The sequence below is a fragment of the Cyprinus carpio genome, chromosome B7, assembly GCF_018340385.1.
Source record: "Cyprinus carpio isolate SPL01 chromosome B7, ASM1834038v1, whole genome shotgun sequence".
In the NCBI taxonomy this organism is placed as follows: Eukaryota; Metazoa; Chordata; class Actinopteri; order Cypriniformes; family Cyprinidae; genus Cyprinus; species Cyprinus carpio.
In genome coordinates, this window is record NC_056603.1 from 17,602,158 (window position 1) to 17,623,781 (window position 21,624).

The 21,624-nt window shown below is 39.1% G+C and overlaps 1 protein-coding gene across 1 annotated transcript; it reads right to left on the reverse strand.

The window, feature by feature from the left end:
- Positions 1-1,902: 1,902 nt before the first annotated feature.
- Positions 1,903-17,835, reverse strand: sltm (SAFB-like, transcription modulator). The gene is given in 21 exon segments (XM_042727618.1): positions 1,903-2,398; positions 4,951-5,111; positions 5,196-5,331; positions 6,702-7,025; positions 7,256-7,429; positions 7,527-7,651; positions 7,728-7,908; positions 7,995-8,128; positions 8,217-8,273; positions 8,363-8,463; positions 8,544-8,695; positions 8,798-8,913; positions 9,082-9,231; positions 9,343-9,449; positions 10,391-10,434; positions 11,082-11,606; positions 11,608-11,659; positions 12,721-12,748; positions 16,753-16,808; positions 16,902-16,989; positions 17,647-17,835. Coding segments are annotated over 21 exon segments (2,943 nt in total). The 5' UTR covers positions 17,782-17,835; the 3' UTR covers positions 1,903-2,301.
- Between the last annotated feature and the right edge of the window lie 3,789 nt (positions 17,836-21,624).

The window sequence follows — 21,624 nt, forward strand, 5'->3', positions numbered from 1 at the left end:
TTTTCCAAGATGTTACCTGAGATTAATTGGTTGGAATACTAATAATCTTTTAGCCAGAAAGTGCACAACAGTCTATGTTAGTCTGTATTTGTCATGTTCTTATCATTCCCTAGAAGGTACACTATAATAACATCTAGGGTTATGGTTCGGTTACACATTCACTATGGTATTACACTACACAAACTGGATTTACATTCATTTATCAGTGAGCTTCTTTCACCTCTGCAACTGGTGTCATGGTAGGAAGCACAAGCTAGTCACTATAGAGTTGGGAGAGAAATGTCTTAAAGGGTTTGTACTGGGGTTGGTGCGGTGAAATGGGATGATATTAAATAAATCATCCGTTTTCATCAAACTTGGGAGAACAAACGTTTCATTGTGTAAACAAGCTGACACTTAGGTTCTGATTCAAACACTTCCTCAACTGTTACTCTTGCAGGTCAGGTTAAATATGGACATTCCAAGGTGCTTTTGATCAGTGGCATGTCTGGTTAAGGAGTGATTAAGGACAATGTGCAACAGACTTCTCCAGCACACACAATATATACCTATTGTGCATTAGATTGTGTCATTTGTATTGATTGCCAATAACTTTATTCTTCTGTAATGTGCTTCAGCTTTAACCATTAGCTTCTAAATGAATCTTGTTAGTTGCAGATGTGTAAATTGTCACAAGGACATACATGTTAATGGGATACATACTGAAATGTCATATTTATGGAAAGGGGGAAAAAATGGAGTTTGTGGGTGCGATCTCCATAAAGCAAAAAGCCCAAATCAAAGAATAAATAGATGAAAAATTTCAAACTGTTTCATATATTTAGCTAAAGCTATTTTTGTCCTCCAAATAATATCAGTAAATATTCCAAGGCCTTGTCTGCTTAGTTGGCCATTGGTGTGCAGCACCCATTGAAGCTCCATTATAGGTCCTAGACCATTTTAGTTCTTTATGCACTGTTACATTGAATGCACTAGATGAGAAATATACCTCTTTTTATACAAAATTAGAATCACCAGAGTTTGTTTGGTTACAGTTGAACCTGATTCATAACACTCAATAAATATCATTTTTGCAATAAGGCTTGTACTTACGGAGCTTAAAGAACTGAACGTAATAAGGAACTTTCTAATGGTTCAGGTTTGTTGTAAATGCTGCCATTTAGATGTTGTTCATTGCCCTTTCAGATAGGAAATGTTTGCAAGACGTCTCATGAATCTAATTTGATGTTTTAGTTTCTTGGTGCCATCAAGCGATATGGGAATGAAAGCAACAAATGATAAGAGCTTTTGACTGAGTTGATCCATGTTGACAGGGCATTACCAAGGGTGATTTAAAACTAATGACCAGGGAGGGTAATAGTCTTCTGAATGCCACAGATTAAACAGGCACACATGCTTTCTGCCAATGATGGGAACTGGAGTTTTCCCTTGATGCATTTGTCTTGTTAATATTACCAGGTCAGTCCATAATGGAAATGCAGTTGTAATGCATGTTTAACAACTGAATACATGTGCTTCTAAATCATTTTAAAAAACGGTCCCATTACAATTTCAATTTTATATCCTTTATACGTGTATATTTACACAAAACATTTTAACTTGGCAAAAAGAAAATGGACAAAATAATAAAATAAGGATATTATAAGGGTCAACTTCCAAGGTTCATTAATGACCAAAAACATGTAGCCCAATAATGTCAATAAGTACATGGACAACTTTTCTGTAACAAATGCCTTAGACGAGGGACAATACATCTGATTAAAGGAAATCTGGTCCGTGAGTCTGTGTGATTCTTCTGATGTCATCCAGTCTTCAACTTCCGTTTTTCTAAATTTTTTCTTCCACAGATTCAACTGTGGGTGGATACGGCTGCACAAACAGAAGCAAACTATACAGAGACGGTCATAATCTACATAATTTAATATCAAGTTGTAGAATCATCAAAAAAGCCACATACTGAAATGTTAATGGAATTACAGATGTGTCCAGTGCTACACGCAGTAGTCTGCCCAAAGCATATGAGAGTATCTGAAACATGAAGTTAAAGTTATCTAAACAAACACTGGTTAAGAAATAAGCTGTACAGTTGCACCTATAGAATGCCAAGAGAACATGTATGTGCACAAAGGTTGTTTACAGGTCACCAGAGAACAGTTCAGGAAACAAAAACCTACATTTTTATAAAGACAACAAAATCGACCAAATTTAATCTTTACAATAATCTAATGGCTATAGGTTCAGCCAATTAAAAACATCAAAAAGTTCATCAGAAATTATATTTTTCCACTGCAGAGTCAGATGCTAGAACCTTCCTTTGAAGGGCTTGAATCCTCCGCTGCCGCCAGCCATGGGAACATTAGTGATCTGCACAATTCGGTTCATCCCAGAGGAGGAATGACTGCAGAAAGACACAATCAGGCAAATCAATACACAGACAAAGTCAACACGTGAAGGAAAGACTGAAGACTTAATGTTATTTCCTGTAAATGAGCGAGACTATTTGCCACCATGAGTAAATAACTAGCAAACCAAACGATTATGGCAGGCTTATCACCAACGTTTTTCGACACGTCTTTTGTGTTCATACCCAAATGATTTTCACTGGTGATGAGCCGAGTGAGCATGCAAATTCACTCCCTGACATTAGGTGGCGCTTAATGAAAAACAGAAATACCCCAGTACACATCCAATCCTATTTGATCTGCAATTCCTCTCCATAACAACTACCTCTTCTTGAGATTTTTGTAGTCGCTGTCGCGTTTGTCATAAAGCCCTTTGCAGCTCTACATTCATCTTGCCTCGATGTATCTTCTTGGTCTACTTCCTCTTCGTCGTTAGGTATCAATGTGTGCTCGGCAAGACTGTTTTGTGCTTGAGCGCCACAAGTCATGTTTTACTGTAACTTCAGCAGCTCCAGGCATGTGAACAAAAGCACCAATCTCTTTGGTCGTCCAGTTTTTAACGTGGTGCGTCAAACCCAAAAAAAAGAGCCAGATGCGTTTTTAAAAAAAATGACGCTTTTACACCTTGCGTTTTGTGCGTCGGTGTGCACATTGGAGCCCTTTGTTTAGTCACGAGGCGTTAAATGTCAGCGATAATCGCGCGCAATATTCGTCCCGGTGTGAACAAGCCTTAACAAGGTCCAGTGAATGATAAAACTATTTGGTCTACAAAGCAGTGTGCCTACGATTGGATACGGCTGACACTGGAAACCTTGCACATTTCAAGTTAAAAATAAGATGGATAGAGTAGGTATAATCAAAAATGGCATATAACAGATTGATATATGTGACCTGATAAATTGAAAGATTGCAATTCTAAAGAGAATTAAAAAATAGGGATGTAACGATTATCCGCCAGCCGGTTGACAATCGATTCAAATCGGTTAAGATGCTAAACAAATCGCGATTCATTTAGGGGTAGGAGTTTGTATGAATGCATGTCTGAGGGGAACTTACTGTCTTTAGAAGAGTTTAGTGGTATTTTTTCTTTTCATCTTGCCTCTGTATAATGCATATTAAAGTTCATAAGTGCAGCGCTGTTAAAAATAAATAAAAGTGCAGCGCTGTTTTGTTTACAGCAGAAATCAAGGAAACGCTTTAAGTGGCACCTGCTGGCAGAGGGTGAATCTGCGTCTCGTTCAGCTCGTCTGCTGTTTCATGCAGATATTTTATGTACAGCTTCACAAAACTGAGGTCAAACCATTCTGTTTTTGCCTCTAATTTAGATTAAAAACTGCTCATGTTGCATGTATGCAGCATCTTTGTTTGGATCATGATTCAAATGCAGTGGTTGCCTCTAATTTTAAAAGGAAAGACCACAGACAAAGCCTTATTTTGTTTATATAAAGAGATTTCTTTTATTTGTGTTATGGCTTGTTTTAAAATTTCAATCTAGTTTTGTTATTTACATTTACATTCTATTTAAATTTTGTCATTTAGCAGACACTTTTATCCAAAGCAACTTAGAAATGAGGACAATAGAAGCAATCAAAACCAACAAAAGAGCAATAATATGCAAGTGCTATATTAGTATATTATTATAGTTATATTTAACTACACATTTAATTTAATTTATCTTAAATCTCATGTTGTTTAAAAAAATAATATAAAATCGTGAATCGAATTGTGAAATCAAAATCATGAATCGAATCGTGAGTTGAGTGAATCGTTATATCCCTATTTAAAAACATTTTCATTTAGTAGAGGTTCTTACAAAATATTCATTACTTCAGTCTATACTAAAAATTATTAATTTACAAAATTATTTGAAAGGTGTCAATGTCTTATTCATGGACACTTGGCATTTATGAATAAATCTATCTTATACATGTTTCAGTGACATACTTTTCTTAAACAGTCACTGGTCACCACCTCCTGGCATAACAAAATAATCATTACAATACATACGAGTGTCAAAATAATCTATAAATAATATATTTTGATTGCTACAGCCAAACTATAAACTTATCCCACTACTTCTGTTATTTAAATATTTGTACACGGAAATAACTTACGGATGTAAAGACTGTTTGTGAAGCTGTTTCACACTGTATATTTACAAGGCAGCTGCTGTCTCCGGATCAACGGCAGTGTAAACATTTGAATGTTGCATTTGCGATGATCATACTTTTAAAGGGTTTAACAAAGTCGCTAGTCTTTGGTTTAACGCTTGTGTCCCACTGCAAGCATCAGCAGAGTGTGAGCAGCACGTTTTGTCCCACACATCTGCCCAGGATAATGAATGAGAGCGTTCACATCGGAAGTGTTGAGGCTGATCCACTCATTCATAAACCTGAGAAGTGACAAAAATATGCGCTGCTCGTGCTCCGCTGATTCTTGTGATGTGAAACAGCCGTAATGCACATAGCTCAATCGTAAGATTGTGAGAAGAGTTTGAATCAGAATTGTGATCTCTAATGCATGCTTTACATGCATGATCAAAACAAACCTGGAGTGTGGTGCCATCATCCCAGGTCGACTGTCCCCCATTCGGTGGTTATCTGTGAATCCTCCGCTTTGTGAGCCTGCTGCCCCATGCCAGTCTTTCCTGGGGCCCTGATCGCGTCCATGCCGCTCCACCACCACCTGTCTGCCACTGCTGAAGTGCTGCTGTGAAAAGAGGGAGGTAATATGACATTTGATTTGAAAACTGGCAACAAAAAGAATGTGTCAGAGGCATGTTAGGTACTTTACCTGGTCTCCCATGACCACAGGTCTGCTACCATCTCGGCTGTTGAAGCTGGCTCTGCCACGGCTGGCTGTGGACACCCCCCTCATGGCAGGTCCGGGACCCTCTCTGCCTGGACGTTCTGGACGCATACGCACTGCCCTGTAATACAGTCAGCAGCAATCACTGATTACCAGAAGCTCGAGAAGAGCCAAGCCTGAAATATCAGTCTTTGGTAGTGTTCTACACACTACAATGAAATGAACAGGTCACAGAGAGCAAAAGCTCTAAACAAAAAAAATAAATAATGGCCAGTAGTAGGGCTGCACGATTAATTGAATGTGATTGTCATGCACATCTCGTCAGTAAAGCCGGTTCTGTAATTAGTAGTAAATCTCCATCACCTGCTTTCAGATGGATCAGCATTTACTACACAGAGCCGTAGTTCTCCGACAAGCTATGCCAAAAAAAAAAAAAAAATCACAGATGATATAATCGTACGATTATGAAATCGAAGTAATCGTACACGAATATGACCGCTATTTGCGTAGCTTGTCAGTGAACTACGGCTCTATGTAGTAAATGCTGTTCCATCTGAAAGCACGTAAAATACCACATTTAATAACATGTATTTACTCGAAACTCACTTCGTAACGTCAGCTGAGTGTTTGAAATAAATCCTTCTGTGGTGGAGGATGTGGCTTCTTGCACAGAATAAAGCACGCATATTTCATAGTATTTTAAGCAGTGATAAAGGCCATGTCGATCAGCACTGCATTATAGATACACTTTATTATAATGAAAATTATAATAAGAAGAACTCAGATAAACATATATTGTCGTAGTGGTGTGTTTATTAGTCACGTTGAATCAATGAAAGCATTTAAATCTTGTTTATTCAGCAACAGCTATAGGCATTTCCTGGGTTTCTTCTGCGGGTCGTATTTGGAGTTTCCACGCGAGAGCGCCCTCTGGCCTTCGGAAGGAGACTTACTGCTGATCACAGAACTGTGCTTCACTGAACGATACGCATGACAATTGCAGCTTTTGTCTAATCGCGATTTCGATTTCATTTCAATTTACTGTGCAGCCCTAGCCAGTGGTTAACGTCAAAAACTGGTTAAACTGATTAGATTCAATTAATAAATTAAAAAATATAACTGGTGAGTTCAAGGCTGATTCAATAGTTTTTTTGAAAATTAAAATACCTGGTCCGCACTGACTTGCATAGTATGGAGGGAAAAAATTCTATGAAAGTCAATGGGGAGCAACAACTATTTGATTACCAACATGCTTCAAAATATCATCTTCTGTGTTTAGCAGGAGGTTATATAGGTTTGGAACAACTTTAAAAAAAAGTTTTCTAACACTGCTGTCATAGTACTGTTCCTGTCTACATTGGTGGAAGAAAGCAGAGGTTCAAGAACTGCTAATGTAATGAAATTTCACTTGAAAATTTTGAACAGGAACAGGTTTTGAACAGGTACTTAAAAAGAACCAAACCTCAAGTACAAACAGAAACTCATCTGTACCTGACATCTCCTTGTTTTGTATTCATTCCCCCATCAGTCTTCCAGCCAGCATGGCTGCTGTCTCTGGGGGTACGGGAGTGGGCAATGACGGGGGGTGGCGCTCTGCCACCAGCTGGTCGATCAGGCATGGACCCCTGTCTGCGCTCATCACGGTCGCGGATTTCTCGGCGATCGCTGTCGCGCAGCTCTGCACGAGGTGGAGGTGGTGGTTCTGCTCTCCGCACGGTTTCAAAGTTTTTAGGATAGCGCTCAAACCCTGAACCTTCACGACGAGGAGCAGGTCGATTTTTCTTTGCTTCAGGTTCACCGTCAAAGCGATTGCGTCTGCAAAAAAAAAAAAACCCCAAAAAAACTAATTCCTCGCTTGCTGTTGATTTCTCAAATTTTAACTTCTGCTAATTTGGAAATTTGGTAGGTTGCCGCAACTTGTATTAAATTCTCACTTGAATAAAAGTGCCTGCTAAAAAGATTAAACAGAAACTGAAAATCTGAAGTCTCTTCTCCTACCTGTCCTATTGTGTTTGGGAATTGCATCCTTGTTCATGAATGCCTACCTATCAAAGTTGTTGGATTGCACAGCTGATGTCTGCTGGTATCGGTTCCGGTCTCTAGGGTTGAAATCATTGAAGCGGTTCTGTTGTCGATTGTTGTAATCTCCGCCTTGACTGATCCGACCCTCTGGCTCAGTCTGCATCTTTTTACCACTATTCCAGTACGGGTCTTCCCTCCTGCACAGACAGAGAATAAAAAAAAAAACATTGACCATTTAAATCTTAGAGACCACTATACCCTAAAAATGAATATCTAATAGTATTGTTCACACACCTCTGGTCAACGTCACGTCCCCTCTTTAAGTTGTTTCGTTTCTCCTGCTCGTAACGCAACTGCTCCTGCTGCCGTCTCAGCTCCTCGCGTTCACGAGCTAAACGCTCCGCTTCCTTGCGTCGCTCCTGCACACACAGCATATTATTGTAAAGAAAAAATCCCAGATTTGAGTTTCCAAAGGCAGGTGTATCGTGGCTATACCTGCTCTATACGGATCCGCTCCCGTTCCAGTCTCTCTCTCTCCATGCGCTCACGTTCGAGTTTCTGCCTTTCCACCTCCAGCCTTTGCCGCTCTCTCATCAGGTTCTCTCTTTCCTCACGCTCACGCATAATACGGATGCGTTCCCTCTCCCGGCGCTCTTGCTCTGCTACTTCGCGCCGTCTGTACGTCACAACAAAACATCATTACAAAATGCTGCTTAAGCACTTTGCCATTTTATTTACAAATGAAAAGGAAGGCATGCCTACCTGCGCAGTTCCATAGCCCTGCGAATGTGTTCCATCCTGACCATGCGCTCACGCATCCTCTGTTCCTTCATCTTCTCAAATGGCAGGATGTCTTTGTTGCCACCTTTGTTAAGCATGGGACGGCCTTTCTCCATCTGCAAGTATGTAAACTGGTCAAACAAAATACTAAAGAGAGTGCATATGGCCTTACTAATTCAGATAATGTTTTCAGAGTTAACAAACCTCTGCAGGTGGAATGAACCCTCTGGGACGTCTGTTCATCATGTTGGGAGGACCAGGCTGGAGAGAAATAGACAATCGGATAATTTGGCCTTGATAAAAACCTCTTTACATGGTAAAACAGTACATACTGAGGATGTCTGTGGTACCTTCTCAAACCTCCCGCCCCTTCTGAAAGGAGGACGAGATTTATTGAAGTGTTGCTGTCCTTTAGCTTGGTTGATCACCATCATATTGCCTGGACTCTTTCCTGCAGATGGGAAAACATTAAACACATAACTATAAAGTCTTAAGTTTTTAAACTTCCTCAGTAGGGAAACCGTAACATACGTCCATGTTTCTTGTCATCTTTCTTTGCTGCGTCGGCTCCTGAATTGGAAGAAGGTGCATCAGATTTGTTGGTTTTGGAGTCCTGTTTTTTGACGTCTTTGCAGTCCTTCTCAGATGATTTCTTCTCTTCCTTCTTAGATGAAACTGGTGTCCTATTGAAAATAAAAGGAAGGAGGGAAAAATATAACCAATGCATTGAAATACTCCTCCCCTTTAAAAGAACAGAAAGAGATTAAAACTGGATTAACGCTTACTTGCTTGAAGTTTTTGCTCCAGTTGGAGTGCGCTTTTCCCCAGAAATCTTACTGGAACTTGTCTTCTCTTCTCCCTCCTTCTTTGAGAAGTCCTTTTTAAATGGGTCAGTTTTCACCTATGAGGACGATACCACGAGATCAGAGATCAAGTTTGAAAGTACCAAGAGTTTTTTTTATTTTTCACGAAAGCACACACTATTGATGATGTTTGACTGTAAAGCTCATAAACAGTCCTTAAATATGTTGAAAATCCCACTGTTAAAGCACAATGGTTAAGCTCTTACCCTGTCCACAGATATCTGTTGTCCATGGAGTTCTGTGCGGTCCAGGTGAGAGATGCACCTGGCCACTTCTGCACTGGATGACATGGTAACTAATCCATAACACTTAGCTCCTGGGCTACGAGCATTGGTGACCACTTTGGCACTAAAAACCTATTTTGAAAACAAACATTTTGAAAATGCTGTCAACATCACGATCCTTAATTACAACAAACATGTTAATTACAAGCTGGTGCCTATTTATCATATACAAAGAGCCTTTACCTTTCCATATTTGCCAAAGAGGTTCTTGAGATCAGCTGCTTTTGTGTTGGACGACAGGCCGCTCACCCACAGATTGCGAGTAGAGCTGGTACTGCTGCTGCCACTTCCTGAAGACAGATAACAGGCTTAAGAAGACACTCTACTTGAGGATCAGAGCAAAATAACTTTCCGAATAATGATGCTTCTAATTTTAGATTTTTTAGAATTGGATAATACTGGTGTTTCATCACTTAGACCAGGTACTGGTTGCATAAAAGGTTAAGACTAGTCTTAAAAGTTAATCAGTAATTTCTTTTCTTTAATACTGGTGAATTTTTTTTTTAATTCGGTTACATAATGTAGATTAGTCTGAGTTGAATCCAAAAATAAGACTGATTACCCTTTGGCTAACTGCTAGTTGGTCAGACTAGATCAGACTAGAACATATGGCGCTTTTCCACTGCGTGGTACGATTCGGCAAGGTTTGCGTTTCCACTGCAATTTAGTATCACTTTAGAGTGGGCGGGATTGTTCACATGTCGATATAGTTGCGCATCCTCTACTGCAACGACTCCTAAAATAAACTTTTTCATTCCGCGTCGGCCCATCAAGCTCTCGCTGGATCCGCTCCTCCGCTATCAATGAGAGGAACGTCTGTACTTTCTCAACAGACAACTAATCTTTTCAGTTGTTAAAAAAAGGTGCGCTCGTTCAAAACAGTTGCATTCAATCCTTCGCTGGCTGTGCTGATTTAAATCTAGCGGTTCTTTTGTGTTTGTGATGCAATTTCAGTGACGCAGGTAGTAAATATTCTCTTCGGCCAATCCGTGATCAGCAGAGTTTTATGTCACGTTTTGGTAAGGGTATGGTTCACTTGGAACCTCAACCAAGGTGGTACTAAAAAAAGTACCAGGTACCGTACCCAGTGGAAAACCCCCCAAAAGTGAACCGTACGGAGCTGTACTATGCAGTGGAAAAGTGCCAATAGAGGCTTAGTTTATGCAACTGGTCCTAGTTTTTGCTTATAAACCAAAATTTCAAAATGAAAACCCATTTAGGAAAGTCATACCTTTTTCATCTTTTGTAGTCTTTCCATCTCTGTCTTTTGAAGAGCTACAATGTGAATATTATGAGAGCGACAAGAAGAGAGAAATACTTTAATGAGGACCAGAGCACGAGAGAAGATGACTGTGGGGCATCGAGACATTTCCAAACAAACAACAAACAAAAGGTTATACAAATGTTTGGTGCATTACAGAAAAAGAAAAAGAACCAAAAAACAACAACAAAAGAATCCCCATAGGCAAGGCTTGCACTCGGACAAAACTCCAATAAGGCTTCTTTCTCTTGCTTTTCCACAGGAGCAAGGTGGGTCAGGTTTTCTGCCAATTTATTCCCTTGACCAATGACTCAATCCTCAGGAGGGTGTTCAACTTCAGAGAGAATCACTTCACTGGACTGACAAACCCCTCTGACATCACTGGAACTATTGCTCTTTTTTTAACCCATAAGTAGGGACTGGAAAAGCAAGTGCTGGAAATGTGTGCGTAACAGACGTGTTTTCAGCTCCTCGTTTAACTCCACCAATTACCAAACTTGAAAAAATGGCAAACCAAACCAAAAGAGCAAACCAAAGGCAGGGATTAGGTACACTGAACAACTTGTTATGAAAAAAATCTTGCTGCTACCCACAATGCTGAGTTCTTAGTGAGCTGGAACTTGGTAGTAGTATCTTAAAGAACTGACATAGAAAGACAAACCTCTTTGCTTGACCTGTTGCCCCAGTTGAAGAGGGGCCTTTCTTCCCAGAATCCTTTTCCTTGTCTCCCGTTTCTCCTTTCTTCAAGGCCTCTTTGCTGTCCTTCTTGCCGGCATCAGACATCAGCCCGTCATCTCTCTTACCATCCTTGTGGCCATCTATCGCTTCAGTCTCCTGCCCCATCTCAGCAGTGGCCTCAAGCTCTTCGCAGCCCTTGTCTGCCTCAGAATCTGGAAGTTTCACATGTTTACCTGTTTCCAGGAGATCGTCGCCATCTACATCCAGCGTGATGGCATCTTCGGCCTGGATGGTGACAGATATATTGTCATCCTCAACTTCTTTTATGGGTTCAAGAGCAGGTTCGCTCTCCAAGGCCTCCATCGCTGGGACTTCAGACTCGGCTTCTCTCTCAGCCTCAATCTCGGCATCAGGATCGGGCTCGGGTTCTGCTTCTGCTTCCACCTCTGTCTCAGCCTCAAGATCAGGCTCCACTCCTACCTCAACCTCGGGCTCTGCAAGGCCGTCTACAGGAGAAGGTTTTAGAATTGTCACGAGTAGCATCATCAGTATCAGTTACATCTGAGGGATTTAACAAGCATAAAACATGGCAAAAAAACACATCGTTTAACATTCAAATCTCGTGCTACGTGACCTAGAAAGTACAACAAAGAGCAAGTTTAGTGTTAGTGGTCATCGTGGGTGAGGAAACCACAGGTACACATAAAAACACATTCCTTAGAGAACAACGATGATGTTGAACAATCTTCTGACTATGATGAACATCACTATCTTGGTCCACATTTTGAAGGTTCCACAGCTGGGTGACATTGACACACTTCTCTGCTTTACAGACATGCATTCAGTCTGAGTGAAAATCCAAATCTATTCCATAATGCAAGTCCTCCTGCCAGATGTCACTCGGCTTCTTGTGGTCATGTCGAGAGTCCTCTTTCAGACACTTTCGCTGACCGTCCATTTCGTTTTACAGCTGATGGAGGCAAATCAAAAACAGGGTGTCAAATCTTCTCTGATCCATTGGAGAAATCTAGCCTTGTTCATAGTACTCTGTCCAGTAACACGGCTAAAAATGGACGTCCACTGAGCTGCATCCAGTCTTGAATGAGTTCAAAGCACGAGCAGTGATGTTGAGGTCCACTTAAGCCATGCCGGCTATACTGCAGTCAGAAAGAATTGTCAAGACTTTGGTGAACGAGGTTCATGCATCATGTTCTGACCAGTCAACAAAGGTCTCCATTTCAGGAGGTAGTCCAGTCTCTACAGAAAGAAAGAGGTGGCCTGCTGAAGCTTGGGTGGTGTTCTGAATGGAGATCGAGCGGGTGAAAGGTCTCCTCTTGCTGATGAAATGTGGTGGCAGGGTAATGTGCTCTTGAACGAATTAGATGATGAGATTAGGATTATCACTGATGTTAACACAAATGGTGAAGGGTTATCTGTCCTTTGATGCAGCACGTGTTCCGGATGGGAAGTTTTAATGTCTGTGAAAGACCCGCTTTCAACGTGTCTGACTAGAATGCCCAAATTGAAAAACATCAAAAGAAAAAGGAAGCAAGAGAAGTCCAACCGCCTGAAACCTGAAAAACAAATGTTACATCTCCACCCCAATAAGTGACCAGACATACCTTTTTCAGATTCCTCTTCCTCAGTCTCCTGAAAATAAAACAAACAAATTCTATAAGAATTTCATTTCTAATGTTAATAAAGAATTGGGGATCATTACTGATACTTAAAATATTAGAATATATTGACATTTGACATTTTATTGCCACTGAATGTATGATCTCTGAATTTTTTTTTTTTTTTATTTACTCCTTTTAAAATGTTGGGTTGGTCACAAATGGTATTTGCAGAAATATGTAATTAAAGTTTTTTTTTTGTTTGTTTTTTTTACATTCTTTAAATAACTTAAAGTGATTTTGGCAGAAGCATGAAAACAACATTTTAAACAATTTTCAAAGAAATGCTTAAACCATAAAAATATACCAGCGTTCAAAATTTTGTAGTCTCTTATTTTCACAAATGCTACATTTCTTTGATCAAAATACAGTAGAAATAGTAATCATGTGAAATATTACAATTTAAATATATGCTGATTTGGTGATTAGAAAACATTTATTACCACAGTTTAAAACGATATGCTGCATAATATTTTTGTGGAAACGATACATTTTTCTTTCAAAACAACAATGTTTGTTTGAAACAGAAAAACTCCAAGGAAAAAAGTATTGGGACTATAACAGCTTTCATTCTTCTGTGAAGGGTTTCCCCAAAATTTTGGAGTGTTTCTGTGGTAGCTTTGCCCATTTCGAGTATCTGTGAGGTCAGGCAATGATGCTGGACAAGAAGGTCTGGCTCGCAATCTGTTCCAGTTCACTCCAATGGTGCTGGATGGGGTTGAGGGCAGGGCTCATTCAACCATGTCTTTATGGACATTGCTTTGTGCATTGGGGCACATTCATGCTGCAATAGTAAAGGGCCTTCCCCAAACTATTCCCACAAAGTTGGAAGCATAACATTTTCCAAGATGTCTTGGTATGCAGAAGCATTAAGGTTCCGTCACCACTCCAGAGTCCAGAGGTGGCATCTTTTACACCACTCCACTTGATGCTTGACATTGTAGTTTGTGATGAGAGACTTGCAAGTAGCTGCTCAGCCATGGAAACCCATTCCATGAAGCTCTTGCAAAACAGTTTCTGTGCTGATATTAATGCCAGGGGAAGTTTGGAACTGAATGGAATCAGCAGAGCATTGGCAACATTTGCTCATCACCATGCACCTCAGGACCCTGCATTGTGACACTATGTGGTCTTCCACGTCATGGCTAGGTTGCTTCCACTTACAGATCAAAGTACCATGCTTGAATTCAATGAACTCTTCAGAATGACCCTGTTTTTTTTTATGTTTGTAATTGATTTTAAACATCTGTGGCAAAAGGGTCTGATTGAAACACCTGGGCCCGTATTCACAAAACATTTTATCTTACTACTAGGAGTTCTCCTAAATTAGCTAAGATTTTAAGCTAATTCACAGAGCTGCTGGGACAAACTTTTACTAAAGAATAGAGAGAAGTCTTAAGCTTAGAGAAAGGGCGGGGATGACCTCGTTGCTATGGATGATGTCAGTATGCTAACTAACTATGCACACAGTGATTGGCTGATAGTCTCTGTCAAAGATTTATTCATGGAAATATTGTAGAGCACAATATTATGTTGCTGTATTCAAATAGAGGTTTAAAAATTTAAAAATGTTAATTGCCACATTCAAATAAAGATTTTAAAAAGCAAGCTAAGTGTAGCTAATTAAACAAGTATATGTTCAGCTTATCGTCAGCCTCTTACATGTGAACTTCTCAAAAACAATTAGTGGATATAAACAGCCTTTTAATTAACAGAGAAGAAAAATGATTGCTGATAGTAAGACATGCAAACGTAAATAAATAAATAAAACTGAACACAAGAACAACTGTTACTTCTTGCCCAACTGGTTAATGAAAACAAGGATATAATCAAAGGAATATTTGGAGTAGTGATATCCTCCAAAACCAACGGTGATACCTTTTTAAAAGCTTATTATAGTCAAATGTTTCTAAAATGGCAACCAAAATTTTAGGAATAGTTTGTGGCTTGGTCTGAGTGACTTAGGACTCCTCTTTACTACTCCTAACACTTCACAGATTTAGGAGCTAGTTCATGTGCCAAAACGCTTTGTGAAATACTCTCAGATCAAAAATTTAGGAGTCCTAAATTGGCGAGTTATGAGCTACTTTTAGCCTTAAGATGTTTTGTGAATATGGGCCCTGAACTAAATTTAGAGGTATATCCCAATACATTAGTCCATATAGTATAGTTTGCTACATGTCAAACTTTTGATCAGTATTGTACATTAAAAAACAGTTCAGAAATCAGTTTGTGTTACATCTTTGACTTCTCATTACTAGAGATGCACCGAATACAATTTTCTTGGTCGATTCCAATTTCTGATTTTTCGTTAGTGTGATCTGCCGATACCGATTTTTGCTGATTCAGATTTTTTTTTTCTAAGAACTATAACTGACAGCATATACAAAAATCTACTTTTCTTCAATGCAAATTTTTATTTTCATAAAAAAACAAGTTTATTCACAAATAAAAAAAATGCAAACAACAGCACAAATAAATGCAACAGAATAAAGAGAGCTATGAAACTAAGTTTTTCAGGTTAAGTAAGTTTTTATTCAGGTGAGAAATACTACAGAAATTAAAGTAATCAAAATTAAATTTTCATCAAATTAAATTTCTGTAGTCTTCATTGTAAAAATTAAATACAAATTAATGCTTACCATTGAAGTTATAAAACGTATTCAGTCAAGAGCAGAAAGTGATTTTCTTTGTCTTTTGTTCTTTGATGAACATGACAGACAGCAGCAGGAAAATTGGACAGCGGACCGTTTAAGAGTTTATCCTCGGGCCTAATATACTGTTACATGCATTCTCTTTACTGTTCAAAAACTGACTGTGTTTAACTGCATACTCGCCAAGAGGGGCATTTTGACATAATTTCATATATATTTGAATGCAGTTAGCCACTCATTTTGGTATTTGTGGCTCACAAGCTGTTTGAGACTGACCGCGGCTTGTGCGCTCCACTAATATAGATACGTGGTGGTGCGCGCGCTTAAGGTGTAAGTGCGAAACCTGCAGGAAAGACTAAAATAATGCCAGTACAAGCACCATTTAATCGGTGCGAATGAGACGTGTGTGAGAGAGAAGTGGTCGTCGGAGAGAAGAGAACGAGAATGCGCGGCTGACGTTATTGCCTGTGCTGCTGGTAACAAAACGGATTGGCTCGAAATTGGAAAGAAGTGAAACTGATTGGCCGGACACCGATCCAGGCCGATCATGAGGAAAATCGGCCAATTCTGATCCCTGGCCGATTGATCGGTGCATCTATACTCATTACCAAGTCACAGTTCATAAGAAATTCAATAAATATTAAACATTTTTAACATGTATTGTTGATTTTATATTAATTACCAATGAACTAAATTTACTACCACTTTCAACTTTGAAAATAGCTTGTTTGAGAATATAATTTATGTACCACTACATAAATTATGTAGTGGTACATAAATTCTTTCATGTTCTATTCATTCTTTCATGAATAATGTGGGGAAGTCGTGGCCTAGTGGTTAGAGAGTTTGACTCCTAACCCTAAGGTTGTGGGTTCGAGTCTCGGGCCGGCAATACCACGACTGAGGTGTCACTTAAACAAGTCACCGAACCCCCAACTGCTCCCCGGGTGCTGCAGCATAAATGGCTGCCCACTGCTCCGGGTGTGTGTGTGTTTACTGCTGTGTGTGATCACTTTGGATGGGTCACCACACTTGGCTGTATGTCACATCACTTTTTTTTAAATTGAACATTATATAATACTTTCATATACTGTTCAGACACATTAAAATATGAAGATTTATTTATCAAACTGTAAATAATAAGGTTACACATCCAACAATATAAAAGCTTGTAAAGATTTATATTGGCCTTATGCAATATCTGTGTAGATTATTAGACCTAATGTTTTTATAAAGCAGTACCTAACATTCATACTAACACATTACTAATTTATTAGTCCAGTTTCAATGAACCCAATATGTGGCAACAATTCCACTCCCATACCTTAGAGAAGGACTCCTCTTCCATGGTGGTGTCAGCATCCAGGTCGGTCTTCTTTCCTGAGGATGTATAATAAAGCTTTCCAATCAACTTTTGGAAAAGACACACATGGGTTTAAATAAAAGAGCTGGGATCGGAGCGTGAAGGTCTACCTTTAGATTTGCTGTGTTTTCTCGTGGGCGTTTCGGCTGATAGGGTGATCTCAATGTTGTCTGGATCTCCACCTTCATCTTCTATTGCTTCAGACAAGAACGCATGACCATTCAAATAATTATAGGAATCTCAATATTTGAAACAATGATTCAGACTATACTGTGCTTTGCATAAATGATCTATGATAGTGCAGCTGTTGAACACATGGCATGCAAAAGATCTGAGCATAATAATAATATTCTTTGTTTAGACAAATTTGGACTAACCTGCTTTAAACTAAAGTGAAACTAGGCAAGTGATATGCTGGTTTGCATTCACCAAAGTCTTGTTTCTATCTAGTAACACAGCTATTTATGCATATTTTAAGAGTCAGCATTATTAGATTATTCTACTGTAACAGACTGCTCATTAAGATTGTAAATAAAGATGGTGAATTGGTTTGAAGTTGCAGCGACTGATCTGAGCGCGTTGTAACATTAGCTGCATTCGCTTGTTAAAATAATTAAGTATTAGTCTAAAATACTTAACAAATCCATGCAGATAAGGTTTCTGAAACTGACAATTCTGTCAGAAACTTGATTTCCAACTACAGGCATTACATCTTGTTATTAAATGCATTAAAACATTCCGGCATGCAAACATGTTTTAGGATACAAACGGCTAGGCTAACTCCTTAGCCATCAAGCTAGCTCGCGATCATTTATCCACACGCCATCGTAATTTACTGTTTTAAATTAAAAGTACCTGCTTCAACCTTGCGATGAGTGTATTTTTTACCCCAGTAACATCCAGATTTCTTCGTTTGAGTTCTGATTTGAGGTCTACCACACGTAAATCGGTAATCTTCTTAATCTCCGCTGAAATGGCCCCCGACGCCATTTTACCTGTGTGTCCGAGTCTCTCTCTCTCTCTGTGTGTGTGTGTGTGTGTGTGTGTGTGTGTGTGTGTGAGAGAGAGAGCGCGCGACGGCGACACTACACCACCCCCACCACACGAGCGCCACAGGACGCTCAAACACACAGACGACTTTGTTTTGACCGTAAAAATACACATATTTACGCTGAACACACATTTGACTGCACATTTTAGGTGCGCTAAGATTTAATTACACTGACAACCCTGTGTCCTATATATATATATATATATATATATATATATATATATATATATATATATATATATATATATATATATATATATATATATATTTAAAATTCATTAAAAAAAAAACTGAAAGAAGTACATTGCATATGTATTCAAACCCTTAACTCAGTATTTAGCTAAAGCACTTTTACAGTCTCAAATATTTATGGATATGATGTGACAAGCTTTGTACATTTGTCATTCTTCTCCTCATCTCTTCTCATCTCAAGCTCTGTCCGGTTGGATGGGGGCAGACACACATTTTAAGGTTTCTCCAGAAATATTTGATTGAGTTCACACTCAGGCTGTGGGTGGGTCACTCAAGGACGTTCACAGAGTTGTCTATAAGCCACTCTTGCTGTGTGTTTAGGGTCGTTGTCCTGTTGGAAGGTGAACCTTCTGCTCAGTCTGAGGTTCTAGTTCTCAATATTTTGGTGCATTGAGCTTCTCCTCTACTTTGATGAGTCCCTCAGTCTACCAGGGTACCAGCACACTTTACTTTTGGGATGGTCTGCAAGTGATGAGCAATGCCTGATTTCCTTCAAACATGATGCTTAGAATTGAGGTTCATCAGAGACCAGAAAATCTTGTTTCTCACAGTCTGAGGGTCCTTTAGGTGCTTTTTTGCAAATTCTAAGTGTGTCTTTGCTGAGGAGAGGATTGAGTTTGGCCACACCGGCATAAAGCACAGATCGGTGGAGTGTTGCAGTGATGTTTGTTCTTCTGTAAATTTCTCCTATCTGCACATATGATCATGGAGCTCAACTAGAGTGACCATCAGCTTCTTGGTCACCAGTCTAACCAAAGCCCTTCTCCATCAGTTGCTCAGTTTGGCCTGGAGGCCAGCTCTAGGGAGAGTCCTGGTTGTTTTAAACGTCTTCCATTAAGGATAATGGAGGCTACATGCTTCTGTGAACCTTCAATGCAGCAGAATTTTTTCTAAACTCTTTCCCAGATGTGTGGTTTGATACACATCTCTACAGGCAGTGTTTTTTTGTTTTTTTTTTAACCCAGGGCTTGGTTTTTGCTCTGATATGCATTATCAGCTGTTAGACATTTTATTAAGACGTGTATACCTTTCCAAATCATACCCATTCAACTGAATTTGCCACAGGTTAACCTCACTGGAAGTGTAGTAACGTTTACAAGCTAAATTAATGCTCCTGGGCTAAATTTAAACTGTCCCAGATAAGGGTATGAATACTTATGCAATGGAATCATTTAAGCTTTTTATTTATAATATTTAACATTAGGCTGCAACACAAAACATGGAAAAAATGAAGGGGTTTGAATACTTTCGCAAGGCACTGTATATACCAAGTAAAAAAACAAAAAAAAAACCAACCTTTTTTACAATTACTGAGAAGCCAGTCATTACTGTCAATCTTGTGTCATCTATTTAAAAAATATTTTAAGAGTTTATTTGCAAAAACAGATACCTTAGCTGTAATTTTTAGTTACTTTTTAACCTAATCAAAATAACCCAACTGCAGTTTGATTGAGATTAATTGGAATGCACAGTGAAGAAAAAAAATTTTTTTTTGCAAAGGAACTCTTCATTAATATGTCATATACAGGTCCTTCTCAAAAAATTAGCATATTGTGAAAAAGTTCATTATTTTCCATAATGTAATGATAAAAATTAAACTTTCATATATTTTAGATTCATTGCACACCAACTGAAATATTTCAGGTCTTTTATTGTTTTAATACTGATGATTTTGGCATACAGCTCATGAAAACCCAAAATTCCTATCTCAAAAAATTAGCATATCATGAAAAGGTTCTCTAAACGAGCTATTATTAGTCTAATCATCTGAATCAACTAATTAACTCTAAACACCTGAAAAAGATTTCTGAGGCTTTTAAAAACTCCCAGCCTGGTTCATTACTCAAAACCGCCAATCATGGGTAAGACTGCCGACCTGACTGCTGTCCAGAAGGCCATCAGTGACACCCTCAAGCGAGAGGGTAAGACACAGAAAGAAATTTCTGAACAAATAGGCTGTTCCCAGAGTGCTGTATCAAGGCACCTCAGTGGGAAGTCTGTGGGAAGGAAAAAGTGTGGCAAAAAACGCTGCACAACGAGAAGAGGTGACCGGACCCTGAGGAAGATTGTGGAGAAGGACCGATTCCAGACCTCGGGGGACCTGCGGAAGCAGTGGACTGAGTCTGGAGTAGAAACATCCAGAGCCACCGTGCACAGGCGTGTGCTTTTGAACCAGAAACAGCGGCAGAAGCGCCTGACCTGGGCTACAGAGAAGCAGCACTGGACTGTTGCTCAGTGGTCCAAAGTACTTTTTTTTTCGGATGAAAGCAAATTTTGCATGTCATTCGGAAATCAAGGTGCCAGAGTCTGGAGGAAGACTGGGGAGAAGGAAATGCCAAAATGCCTGAAGTCCAGTGTCAAGTACCCACAGTCAGTGATGGTCTGGGGTGCCATGTCAGCTGCTGGTGTTGGTCCACTGTGTTTTATCAAGGGCAGGGTCAATGCAGCTAGCTATCAGGAGATTTTGGAGCACTTCATGCTTCCATCTGCTGAAAAGCTTTATGGAGATGAAGATTTCGTTTTTTCAGCACGACCTGGCACCTGCTCACAGTGCCAAAACCACTGGTAAATGGTTTACTGACCATGGTATTACTGTGCTCAATTGGCCTGCCAACTCTCCTGACCTGAACCCCATAGAGAATCTGTGGGATATTGTGAAGAGAAAGTTGAGAGACGCAAGACCCAACACTCTGGATGAGCTTAAGGCCGCTATCGAAGCATCCTGGGCCTCCATAACACCTCAGCAGTGCCACAGGCTGATTGCCTCCATGCCACGCCGCATTGAAGCAGTCATTTCTGCAAAAGGATTCCCGACCAAGTATTGAGTGCATAACTGAATATAATTATTTGAAGGTTGACTTTTTTTGTATTAAAAAACACTTTTCTTTTATTGGTCGGATGAAATATGCTAATTTTTTGAGATAGGAATTTTGGGTTTTCATGAGCTGTATGCCAAAATCATCAGTATTAAAACAATAAAAGACCTGAAATATTTCAGTTGGTGTTCAATGAATCTAAAATATATGAAAGTTTAATTTTTATCATTACATTATGGAAAATAACTTTTTCACAATATGCTAATTTTTTGAGAAGGACCTGTATATTATATATACATATGTGTGCAAAAGTAAAAATATGAATTGCTGCACATTATAGCAAAATTGAACAATTGTTCTTTTATGTGAGGGAACTACCTATATTGATTTTAACTTCGATTTTTAATACGAAAGGTAAACTTTTCAAAAAGCTGGTTTATCAGATAAAATATGAATATAATAAATCATTTTTGACATTAGTGTCCATTTATCAATGCTTGGAGCTGTGTAGTACCTAACTGCCATAAATAAGAGAATAGCACAAGTTTGTGAAGTATTTTGGAACGAGGTTATGACAGAAGTGCCTAAAACCAATTTTACTGCTGTATTTTAAATAAATGAATAAATACATATAATTACTGCAGTAACAATAGTGACCATGGTAAATTCCTCTAAAGGTTGTCAAGTTCAAGGAGGCACAAGAATGGACACATA